The sequence below is a fragment of the Tasmannia lanceolata genome, unplaced genomic scaffold, assembly GCF_043159265.1.
Source record: "Tasmannia lanceolata isolate RefF3 unplaced genomic scaffold, GAP_Taslan_0.1 ptg000008l, whole genome shotgun sequence".
Taxonomy (NCBI): Eukaryota; Viridiplantae; Streptophyta; class Magnoliopsida; order Canellales; family Winteraceae; genus Tasmannia; species Tasmannia lanceolata.
Window position 1 is genome coordinate 66,280,344 of NW_027518685.1, and position 13,035 is coordinate 66,293,378.

General features: G+C 38.6%; 1 protein-coding gene across 1 annotated transcript in view; it reads left to right on the forward strand.

Annotated features, from left to right (window-relative positions):
• The first annotated feature begins 300 nt into the window (after window positions 1-300).
• The window catches only part of LOC143885484 (RNA cytidine acetyltransferase 1-like), a 94,155-nt gene continuing 81,420 nt past the window's right edge, over window positions 301-13,035 (forward strand). Inside the window, exons 1-8 of the mRNA XM_077389695.1 lie at window positions 301-558; window positions 698-789; window positions 5,312-5,483; window positions 5,631-5,753; window positions 6,320-6,493; window positions 6,949-7,059; window positions 7,178-7,311; window positions 7,452-7,545. Of these exons, the coding sequence (XP_077245810.1) occupies window positions 454-558; window positions 698-789; window positions 5,312-5,483; window positions 5,631-5,753; window positions 6,320-6,493; window positions 6,949-7,059; window positions 7,178-7,311; window positions 7,452-7,545 (1,005 nt within the window). The 5' untranslated portion in view covers window positions 301-453. The remainder of the gene's footprint in view (window positions 559-697; window positions 790-5,311; window positions 5,484-5,630; window positions 5,754-6,319; window positions 6,494-6,948; window positions 7,060-7,177; window positions 7,312-7,451; window positions 7,546-13,035) is intronic.

The following is a 13,035-nucleotide window of genomic DNA, read 5'->3' on the forward strand; positions in this document are numbered from 1 at the left end:
GAGATAATAGGATCCAGGGTTGGGCTCGGGTTTTGAAAACCCCGAGCCAACCCAACCCTGTTGCAGCCCTAATACCCTCTATTAGATGGCCGATGACTTTTTTCCACATGTCCCAGTGGTTTTGATGAGCAATAATTAGCTGATCAATAAAAACTAAGGAACCCGGTCATGTGGGTTCTTCTCCCATGCCGTTTTGCGTCCTGTTTCAGCTTCCACCAAAACACACAAAAGGGTAGTTTCGTCATTTAGGAGCCGAATATTGCCCTAGAAACCCGAAACAAAACCATTATAACGGCACCTTTTATTTTATTTTTTTTCATTCGTTTCCAAAAGCCGAGAGTACACAACGAAGAAGAGGCAGAGCGAGCAAAATCCCTCTCAGTACTATTAGGGTTTTTTCAGTGCTTATAGTAGCAGTATTAGGGTTTTTTTCAGTGCCCAAATTTGGAGAAAATGAGGAAGAAGGTGGACGAACGAATCCGAACCGTAATCGAAAATGGCGTTAAAACCAGACATCGCTCCATGTTCGTCATCGTTGGTGACAAATCCCGTGACCAGGTCTTCTTCTTCTCACTTCTCTTGCATTCTCTAATCAACCCTTCATATGTTTTCGTTCTCTTTCTTTCTTTTTTATTTAAAGGGTTTTCATTCTCTTTCTCTATCGATTATTCATCACAAAATTTCATCTTTTTTGCAGATAGTTAATCTTCACTACATGCTCAGCAAGGCTGTTGTCAAATCTCGCCCCACTGTTTTGTGGTGCTACAGGGATAAACTCGAACTTAGCAGGTTTTGATTCTCTCTCCAATTTGTGATTCTTATCGTTTTATTTCTTTGTACCAACACTTATTTTCTTTAGTTAGCAGTAGTTGCTTTACAAACTTAATGCAAACCCTAGGCTTTGATAACTTTTAGTATTTTTGTGAAACAACCAAGGGTTTTGCTAACGAGTGCCCTAAGAGCACTGTTAAGTGGCATTTAATTGCCCTTGGGATCATGATTTTACACATGTTTTGATCATGGTTTTAAATTTCGGTTTCGGTACTGGTTTCGGACGCCACCAAAATCTCGAAATTCCGAAATTTCAGCCGAAATCCGGCGAAACGATAAAAACATCATTTTATTCGGTACCAAATTTTGGCCGAAATTTCGGTAAAATATTAAATTAATTAAGAAAAAAAACAGGTTTGGGGTGAACTTTTGGGGAAGAACGGAATTTCGACCGAAATTTTGGAATTTCGGACGAAATAAAATACTATTTTGGGTTTTTGTGATTTCAGTGCCGGTCTCGACTGTTCAAAATTTAAAACCATCGTTTTGATAATAAAATCTCAAAAGATGTATAAAAGTATCAAATCATGTGTAAAATCATGTTCCCAAGGGCAATTAAATACCCCTTAACAACGTTAGCAAAACCCAACAACCAATTACTCCTAAAGCTTAAGCTGTTAGAGTTGGTGTTATTTAATCATTTATACTTCAACACTCCCCCTCATGTGTGGCCCCTCTTTTTTTTTTGGTTTGGCCGTACATGTGGGCACTCTTTTGGGTTGGCCGCGCACGTGGATTTTTATTATCAAGGATTATGTTGGGTTTTGAACTCAAGACTGCCTGAGGTCATAGCGCTGATACCATGTGAAACAACAATTACTCCAAAAGCTTAAGGCCCTTTCGTTTAAGATTCGGCAACTGATTGTGAGTGCCAAACCTACTATTGGACTCGAAGTTGGGTTTAAATTTGAGTCCATTAATCAGTTTAACATTCACAATCGTTTGTCGTAATCTTAAACGAACAGGTCCTAAGCTGTTACAGTTGGTTTTTTAATCATTTATACTTCAACAATTTTTAGAAGTATTTTTAACAGTACAATATGTAGTGATGACCGATGGAGTTTAGGGTTTCCTGAGGACATTTTTTTTTTTCCTTTTGTACCTTATTCTTTTTAAATTTTTTTATCGTGACTTTCCAAGTAACTATCTCTGGGCAGAATGTTAATTCTTTCTTGTTGATTGTCAGTTCCCAATAGCGTGTGGGAGCTTTGTGAGGGCAATTCAAGCTAAGTGATTTTTTTGTCATAACTACTGCAGCGCCCTTTAGGCCGATAGATTAAAGAGGACTCTTTTGTGCTTTGCGTTGTGGTTGTTTTTTAATCGTAAAATGTAGAGGACCTTATGTTAATTAAAGGAGGAGTAGGCAGAATATATGATAAGAGCATTTCAATTCCTAGAAGGCATCTTCATTTAAAAAAAAAAATAAGAATCCTAGAAGGCATCTTTATCGAAGGCAGGGACATACTTGTGTTCATTCATGTTTCCCTAGTTATTGAAATGATACAGTGGTTTGTTTGTTTCACCCAATATTAAGGACATCGTCAATTTGCCCATCTGCATTATATCTCATGAAGATCCCCTGACATGAGCCTGTTTCGAATAAATACTAGAGAAGACATTGTAGGAACCACTAGTTGGTGTTATTGAGATCATGGACAATAAGTCACAGCCCTATGGCAAGGGGCTTAACCTTAGCTGTTTCAGTATCAGTTTCCCTTCAGAGGGGAGCTTAAATGAAGAGCCACCTTACCTTGAACATCATGGGCATCTAATGTGGAAATTCATCATAAAAAGGCATCACAACTATCAAAGCTTATTTCAGGAAATGGAAGAGAGAGAAGGGAACAAATAGGGTCCAAGTGGTCCCGAATTGATGATATCTGCATGATGTCAGTACATACAGTAGCTGACATCGTTCCCATACAACCCCCCATCCCCCCCACCCCCACCCAAAAAAAAAACCACCAATTTTTGTGAGATGCTAATTTTGAGCATTTTTTTCAACTATTGGGAATTTCAGTATGTAAGGAAATGAGATTTTGGTCAGCCGTTCCTTTCCCCTAATGTTTATGAGTTTGATGTGGACTCAAACGATCTATTGGGAGAGGTACCTCTATCTGAGATTTCTATATATTTAAATAAAGGTATGATTCCATATCTTTCTGATGTCACTAGTTAAGTTTACTCCTGATAATCATCCAGTGTCTGATTATCCAGGAAAACTGAAAATCATAGTTCCTAAAGAGAAAAAGCAGGAGTCCATATTAGTGGCAGCTGAGTCATCAAAATCAAAGTTGTTAAGTAGAAGGAATGATAGGGAGCTTCTTAAGCTGTCTTACTATGGTTGTAAAACTGGTCCTAAATCCACCCCATCTTACTCAGCTGCTCGGATCCTTGCAAGTTAAAAATCTCAACGCAGTGATCAAACGCTTTGAAGGTAAAAGAGTAAACATTGCCAACTCGGTGGTTATAATGATAGGATTGGGGATGTCCGAGCTGGAGGATCAAGGGCTTTTTTATTGAACAATAAAGATGAATGCAAAACACATCATCTGGTTAGTTAGAGGCCTCGGGATCAGAAGACTAAAAACAATGAACAAGGCTTTACGGGGAAAATGGCTGTGGAAATATGGTGAGGATGGCGATCTACTTTGGAGGAGGGTAATTTAGGCGAAATGTGGCTCGGTCTCCCGAGAATGGAACTGATGAATTTGGATGTCAAGAGGCTATAGTTTGGTGAGATATCATGAAGTTCTTGACTCCTACGAAAAGGGATTAGATTCAGAGCAGGTTTAGGGACTATCGTTTGAAGTTTGGCCTGTTGGACATGTTACATGATCTGGGTGTCCACCAACTTTAAACCTAGACCGACATTAGGTGTCATCAAGGGGAGCTCAACTCCTCTCATAGATTTGGATCAACCATTGGGCTTTGGTATTTCTTCTCTCATTTGCCATAGAATTTTATAGTAGTTCTCTAAAAACATTTTTTTCATTGCATACATGGAAAAATGGCCGATCTTTGCATTACCGCTGACATGGAAAAGCTATTTTCAAAAAAATCTGTGCAACTTGTGAGTAGAAGTTCAATACTCCCATGTGTTTGAGTTGTATTTTTTTCTTCCCCAATAAGACCTTCCACATTTCTTGCCATAAATGGCATATGCAGTTGTAGGGGAATGGAATGGTAAACCTCTTAACTTTTTTTTTGAACTGATATTTTATTAATAATGGAAAGGCAAGAATACAAGAAAAAAGTGAAAAAGGAAAGGGGACATGTCTCCAACAATCTAGGCCAGAAAACCCAGATCAGCCAAAAGGAATGGGGACATGCCCACTACAAATTTTTACAAGAAAAAAGGGAAAAAGGAATGGGGACATGTCTCCAACAATCTAGGCCAGAAAACCCAGACCAGCCAAAATGAATGGGGACATGCCCACTACAAATTTTTGCATCTCATCTCACACCTTCAATTCTGTACAAGATTCTTCATAATTGGAACTCTCATGGACAATTTTTCTTTTAATAATTTAAAAGGTTATTATATGGATGGGCCTTTTTTTCTTTGGGGTGGGGCAAACATTGAAATCTGGCATACCACTGGTGTTAGTGATGCATGCAAATCAAGATCAGCATGTGAGTTTTGTTGTAGAAGTCAATGTGAAATACAATTCTAAGAGTCTAAATCAGAATGTCTAGTCCATAGTTGCTAGGGTGGGAAACGGATTCGGGAAGTGAAATAGGAAATGGAAACCGGAAACACAAGAAAAAAAAGAAGAGGGGAAACGAGAAGCGGAAAAAAATAAAAAATCGTACGAGAAACGTCTTAGGAAACACATTAGAAACGTTTCAGAAACGATAATGAAAAGGCATGTGAAACACAAGGAAAACATGAAAGATATGGTTCTGTATATTTAAATTTTGTTAAGTTCATTCTATTTGGGTATTTTTTGCATTTAGTTTTATTACGGTATACACTATTGTCTTCCTCTTTAATATCTATTCCACAATTTTTTAAAATGATTTTCGTAAGTTTCACACATATTTCCCACACGTTTCACATACATTTTCTACAAGTTTTCCATGCGTTTCTCACGTGTTTCATATAAGTTTCTTATATGTTTCTCATACATTTCGGAAATGAGTTTCTCACCTTTTATGGGCGACAAGTTTCCCACCCTTCCGAAACGCGTTTTAGGGGAAATGGGTTTCCCACTTGCCCATGGAGTTTCAGGCTACTATGGTCCAGTCAGATTTAAAACTAAATGCGTACCTTTTACGGATGAGACACACATCCATTTGAGTCATGCTCGCTCCGGTGGAAACTGCTCTTTTCTTTTCCACGGCTTGGGACTAATGCATTTGAGGTTTTGATTGGTGCTATGTGACTTATTTTTTAGTCTTCAACCTTTTCTTATCCAAGGTCCTATCAAGAAATAACCTCGTAATATATTCTGATTGAAATTTTCTTTTGTTCCAGTCACAAAAAGAAACGTGCAAAGCAGATTAAAAAGTTAATGCAGAGGGGACTTCTGGATCCTGAGAAGGTTGATCCTTTTTCACTCTTTGTTGAAAGTGGAGGGTTAACATATTGCTTATACAAAGATTCGGAAAGAATCCTTGGGAACACCTTCGGCATGTGTATCCTACAGGTTTGATTTCATACCTATGACTGTCTTGTCTTCTATAAAATATGGGCTTATCATTGGTTATTGCGTTTTTTCCCCATTGCTACAAGTGTTCTGATATCTCGCACCTTCTCCATATTTTAATGCCCAATCTACTCTTATCTTTTTTAGGATTTTGAGGCATTGACTCCAAATCTCCTTGCAAGAACTATTGAGACGGTTGAAGGGGGTGGCTTAGTGATATTGCTGCTTCGTTCTCTCTCCTCACTTACCAGTCTCTACACCATGGTTATGGTTCGTATTCATATGCTGCTCACCGCTACAAAAATTTCATTCAGTGGAAGTTCACAATCCGGAAAAGATATTTTCCCAATTTTTCCCAGCTATTTACTTCATTATAGCCATGCACACTCCTTTTTTCGGAAAGATAGATGCCATGCATGCCTTTGTGATATGACATAAATACCATATTGGTAGATTGCATATTTATTTTGAATAGAAGCTTATATATTTCTTATTTTTTGCATCTTAAGCTTATTGCTTCAAAATGAGAATATAAGAAAAGAAATGAGTCTAGTCCATTGCAGCTGGTTCAACTTGATTGGATAATCCTAACATCTCGGGCAATGAATGATCTTTTGGGTGTGGCCAAAATGTCTGTTCGTTGTTTCTTTTAGGTATTTACCAAGGTTTAGGATCATCTAATAGTGATGGGACAATGATGGCCTGACGTGTGGTGGCCCACCAGACCAACACATCTGAGCTTCATGCACGTTTTCCATGTGTGCATGGGTCGGGGCAGTGTATTTGTTCTTTTGTGCTTCTACGATTCTCATTAATAAACTTATTTCTGATTTTAGGATGTTCACGAGAGGCTTCGGACGGAGTCCCATTCTGAGGCAGCTAGGCGCTTTAATGAGCGCTTCCTGTTATCACTGGCATCATGCAGCTCATGTGTGGTTATGGATGATGAGCTAAATATTTTACCAATTTCATCACATATAAGGTCCATTGCTCCAGTGCCAGTAACTGAGGTAAGTCCTATTTTTGCTTGTCTTCTCGTTTCTCACATTTACATTATAAAGGGATGTTTTCATTTTGTTCCTACGTTCTATCATTAAAGATGAATTCAACATTTTATGAAATTCATAATATGTAAGGTTCGTGCTACTATCTGAGGGAAGTTCTTTCTTTCTTTTTCCTGTTTTCTTCTCTTTTTCACCTTCCATTTACAGAAGGGTGTTCTATATATTGTTCCAAAGTTTTCCCGTGATAAACTGCTACATATTATCTAGAAGGAAAAGCCGTTTTGCATTTTTTGGCTATATTAGGTCATCGACGCGGAACTAGGGAAAGAGTTGTAAATTTAATGTTCAGTTCTACGGAGAAACTGACAGCTAAATTTTGATTTATGTGATAAAATATGTTGGCGGGTGATGTTATCTTTGTTATATTCTTCAAACTTTTTTTTTTCTCATTTTCTCTAAAGGATTCTGAAGGGCTCTCAGAAACAGAACGGGACTTGAAGAATCTGAAGGAACAACTTCATGATGATTTTCCTGTCGGTCCTTTGATTGCGAAATGCTGTACGTTAGACCAGGTACATGTCACAGGCTCACAGCTATGTGGTAATTCTCTTATTTAGTCTTCATTGGATTATTCTTAGAGAAACCTTATCAATACTTGGCCAATTTTTCTTCCCATTGTGTATTGAATAGGGAAAAGCTGTCATTACATTTCTTGATTCAATTCTTGATAAGGCTCTTCGGAGCACTGTTGCTTTGATTGCTGCTCGTGGGCGTGGCAAATCAGCCGCTCTAGGTTTATCTGTTGCAGGAGCTATTGCTGCAGGGTTGTTTACTAGAACTTTACAATTTATTTGTTTATTTATTTTTGGTGGTTATAACGTAACAGTTGTGTATGCAATTATTGCTTTGTCCAAGTTGTCTTGTTAATTTCTGAAGAGTCTACAAACTATTGCAATTCTTGTAGGTACTCGAATATTTTTGTAACCGCACCCAGCCCTGAGAACTTGAAGACTCTGTTTGAGTTTATTTGCAAAGGATTTGATGCACTAGGATACAAGGTTTGTATGTTCTCCCTTGCCAAAGTTGGAATTAGGCGAGGATACCTGGTGTTATTATTTGAGATGTTACTTCCAACTATTAACATCTGCCAGTAATTTAGCATATTGTTGATTTTGAATTTTTTAGTCATTTCTTGTGAGAAACCTCATCGAGTATTATTTTAAAATTCCTGTTGGTCCTTAAAGAGTGTCAAATACATTTGTTATGCACTTATAAGTTAAATTCAAAGGATAATTTACTCTTTTAACTTCAAGAGGACTTGCATCATTCTCTGATTGACACAAACATTCATTTTTAAAATTATTACAAATGCTATGAATATAGGTATATTGCTGAAATGGTATGCTGATGTTATAAATCATTATGTATTTCATGCATTGACTTGTGTGCTTACTTTTTTTTGAACAAGTTGACTTGTATACTGATGCATTTCTAGTAAACTCATGGGCTACATGGATCCGTTAGTGACATCACTGTTACCATTCATCAGTCTTCCTCACTTGGGACTAGAGAGAGATGGTGATAGAGAGGTGAGAGATTTCTTTCCTATAAGTTTGCTGAACAACATATATAAAAGTATAGCTAATATGTTGGACGTAAGGATTAAGAAGTTCATGGGGGAGTTTATTTATCCTTTTCAAGGCGCCTTCATGGACTATTGCCAAATTTTGGATGGCATCCTAATTGCTAATGAATGTCTTGATTCTTGGAAACAAGATGGAACCAAAGGACCGGCTGGGCTTGTAGCTCAATGGTTGAGGATTTGTAGCTCAACCTTGAGGTCTCAGGTTCGATCCCAGCTTGCCTTAAAAAAAAGATGGAACTAAAGGTGTGATTTGTAAAGTGGATATGGAAAAGGACTGTGGCCACATCAATTGATCTTTTGTGGTATTCTTAGTGGAAAGTGTTGGGGTTAAAATCGAGCACCAGTCGCACAGCGCCACGTTGTCCCTGACTCCCTGGACCCATGAGAGACTCGAGGTCACATGGCAAGACACGGCACCTTCCAGCTATGATGATCCCCGTGAGCTAGCACGACTTTTCTCTCCACCATGGCACTGCCAGAAGTCACGCGCCTCCCCACCGGCCAATCAAGAGCCTCTGGAAAGCATAGAGAAGAAGCAACACCAGTGCCAATCATGGCATTCTCTTGAAATGTCTCATCCATGGTCAGCGCCACCCTGAAAAGGATCAGCAGACCGGCGGCACCGGCGAAGGCACCAATGCCAGCCCCTCACTGTGATCACACGGCATCCCCACATACCAAGGGAACTCCACCTGTAAAAGGAGAAACCCGCACTCACTCCAGAGGAGGAGGAGGAGAGGCCAAGGTATGCATAAGCCTTTGTTTTGAGCTTAGTTCCATCCGTTACCTCCAGAGATGCCAATGGTTTCTTCTCTAGATTCAATGATCTTCATTAAGGGAATCCAATATTCCCTTTTATTTTTAATATTGTTGGTGAAGCACATAATGAAGTTCTCACTAGGGATGAAGATGTAGGATTATTGGAAGGAGTGGTGTTTAGGGGACTGGGATCCATCTCTCATATTTAGTTTGCATACGACACCCTATTCAACAAGTTGTCGACTTGAAGGTCATCTTGAAGTGGTTCGAGGCTGTTTCAGTCGTTTAGAGCTAAGATTGAATATGGGGAAAGTGTTGCAGTGAGATGCAATGTGGAGTAGTCTTTTCATGTGTCTCCTAGAGCTTGGTTTGGGAGATTTAGTGAGGCGGTTATGCGGTTCGGCACGAAGCAGTGTGCCGTAGTCCACTAGGGAGAGCAAAGTTGAATGATATGTGTTACAAGCTGGGGTTGCATGGCTCTACAATCCATGGTTTTAAATTTCGACCGAAATCCGAAATTTCGGATTTCGGTGGAGACCGACACCGAAATGACGATAACCCGAAACGGTATTTTATTTCGGCCAATATTTCGGTCGTAATTTCTATATTTCCGAAATTTCACTCAAAAAGCCTGTTTTTTTAAAATTAATTTAATATTTCAATATTAAATTTCTCGAAATTTAATATTGAATAAAATAGTCTTTTCTTTGTTGTACCGGATTTTGACCGAAATTTTGAAATTTCAGGGTTCGAAACCGGTACCGAAACTGCAATTTTAAACCATGCTACAATCTAGCTTGAGGGGAGTGTTAGAAGAGCGGTGTAATTTACATGTGTAACCCTAATGATACACACACACACACACACACACACACATATATATATATATATGCTAATAAAAAACCCCGTGCGAAGCACGGGCCGACAAAGAACTGTATGGACCACATCATCGGTTGATCCAAACCATCCATGTGATGGAACACAACAGAAATAGGGCCTGTTAAATCATTTCCATAGGCTGATCCTAGCCCTCCAATCTATAGAGGTTTCCATAATATGTTGTTCCTCTTAAGGTGCCCGGAATTTGCCAGTATTTTGAAAGGCGTCCTGAATCCGTAGTATTATGTAATATGTTCACAAAAATCCGTAGTATTATGTAACATATGTACCAAATCCGTAGTATTATGTAACATATGTACCAAATCCGTGATTCTGCAAAGCAAAAACGTCACTATGTTGACTTTGTCCACTTTTCTTTATTAACAAAGCATAAAGGAGGGGGGTAGAATTGAAATTATGTGGCTTCAATGGGTGCCTTTGTTAAAAAGCATAAAGGAGGGGGTAGGATTGAAAATATGGGGGTTGAATGGGTGCCTTTGTTAAAAAAAGTCAAAAAAAGTGATGTGAATTATTTGAATTTTTTTGAGAATTAGCAGAAGACAAAAGGAGAGAATTATTTGAATTTCTCCCAAAATTCTATGAGAATTACACATCACTTTTTTTAACAAAGTCACCCATTCAACCCCCATATTTTCAATCCTACCCCCTCCTTTATGCTTTTTAACAAAGGCACCCATTGAAGCCACGCAATTTCAATCCTACCCCCCTCCTTTATGCTTTGTTAATTATGGAAACCTCTATAGATTGGAGGGCTAGGAACCTCTATAGATTGGAGGGCTAGGATCAGCCTATGGAAATGATCTTACGGGCACAACCTATTGATGTTGTGTTCCATCACATGGACGGTTTGGATCAACCGATGATGTGGTCCGTACAGTTCTTTGTCGGCCCGTGCGATTTTTTACTAGTAGAAGAGGAAAAGTTTGAATTACTTGAATTTCTCCCAAAATTATAAGAGAATTACACATCACTTTTTTTGACTTTTTTTTAACAAAGGCACCCATTCAACCCACATATTTTCAATCATACCCCCTACTTTATACTTTTTAACAAAGGCACCCATTAAAGCCACATAATTTCAATCTTACCCCCCCTCCTTTATGCTCTTTTAATAAAAAATCTATAGGGTGATCTTAACCATCCGATTTAAGAGGAACAACATATTATGGAAACCTCTATAGATTGGAGGGCTAGGATCAGCCTACTGAAATGATTTTTGGGGTACAACCTATTTATGTTGTGTTCCATCACATGGACGATTTGGATCAACCTATGATGTGGTCCGTACAATTCTTTGTTGGCCCGTGCATCGCACGGGGTTTTTTACTAGTGTGTGTGTGTGTGTGTGTGTGTGTATATATATAATGAGAAAAGAGTTCCTACTCTCTATAGTAGATAACTTATCTACTCCCTAGGTTTAAAATACAGTGGGCGCACATTGTTTGGGTGATCCAAAGCATTCATTTGATTGGCCTTCACATAGATAGGGTGTGCCCAAAAAATCAGCTCCATGTCATCCTAATCCTTCAAACTGTTGGGGCAAAAATGGGCAGATTTGTGAAGGTTTATATTCCTACTCCCTATAGTGGATAACTTATCTACTCCCTAGGTTTAAAATACAGTGGGCGCACATTGTTTGGGTGATCCAAAGCATTCATTTGATTGGCCTTCACATAGATAGGGTGTGCCCAAAAAATCAGCTCCATATCATCCTAATCCTTCAAACTGTTGGGGCAAAAATGGGCAGACATTATTTGAAAGGCCCTTACATAGATGGGGTGTGTACCAAAAATCAGCTCCATAGGATCATCCTAACCCCCCATCCATTTGTGGAGGTCAAAATGGACAGACATTATTTGTCCACAAATCTGCCCATTTTTGTCCTCCACAAATGGAGGGGTTAGGATGATCCTATGGAGCTGATTTTTGGTACACACCCTATCTATGTTAGGGCCTTGCAAATGAATGGTTTGGATCACCACAGAAAATGTGGGACCCATGTGATTGGGGCGCTTAAGCTCACCAACACTTTCCTCATATATATATATATATATATATATATATATATAATATGATTGTGCGCTCGACATATAAGCTTATATGCGCTTGAGGGCCCAAACACATGGGTCCCACATTTTTTGTGGTGATCCAAACCATTCATTTGCAAGGCCCCATCATAGATAGGGTGTGTACAAAAAATCAGCTCCATTGGATCATCCTAACCCCTCCAAAAATGGAGGGCAAAAATGGGCAGATTTGTGGCCAACGGTGTCTGTCCATTTTGCCCTCCACTTTTGGATGGGTTAGGATGATCCTATGGAGCTGGTTTTTTGTGCACATCCTATCTATGCAAGAGTCTTTCAAATGTTAGCTTTGGATCATCCTAACAATGTGGGCCCACATGAGTTTTGTGCCCTCGAGCGCATATAAGCTATATGCGCTCGAGCGGCGCACAATCATATTCCTCATATATATAACATTTTGTGAGAAGGAGAACACACGCATATAAAACATTTTGTGAGAAGGAGAACACACACACACACACACACACACACACACATATATATATATATATATATATATATATATATATATATATATATATATATCATTTTGTGAGGAGAACACACACTCTCTCATTCTCTCCAACTTCTCATCTTCCTCTTCTCTCATGAAACCGTTAACACATGAGATTAGGATCAAGAAAAGATCAAGGAGAACACACACACACACACACACATATATATATATATATATATATATATATATATATATCATTTTGTGAGGAGAACACACACTCTCTCATTCTCTCCAACTTCTCATCTTCCTCTTCTCTCATGAAACCGTTAACACATGAGATTAGGATCAAGAAAAGATCAAGATCCATAAAAGATCAAGATCAAGAAAAGGAGAATGGAGATCAAGGGAAAGAAAAGATATAGTAGAAGAAAGGGAACATATTATAAACCCAATCGGGAAGGGTGAAAAGGTGGAAAAAAGAGCGATTTATAAACCCAACTAGGAAGGGTGAAAAGGGAGAAAAGAACAGATAAAAAGATCCATAATCTGATCTTATAGTGAAGACCAAATGAAAATATTAGAGAATCCATAATCTGATCTATAGGCAATGACCAAAAGAAAAGAAAAGAGATCCCAGGTCATATCTAATGGAATAAATCTAAAAGAAAAGATACAAAGAACCAAAGCTACAAAGGATTGAGTCTCTTCCTCAGATGCCATGTGA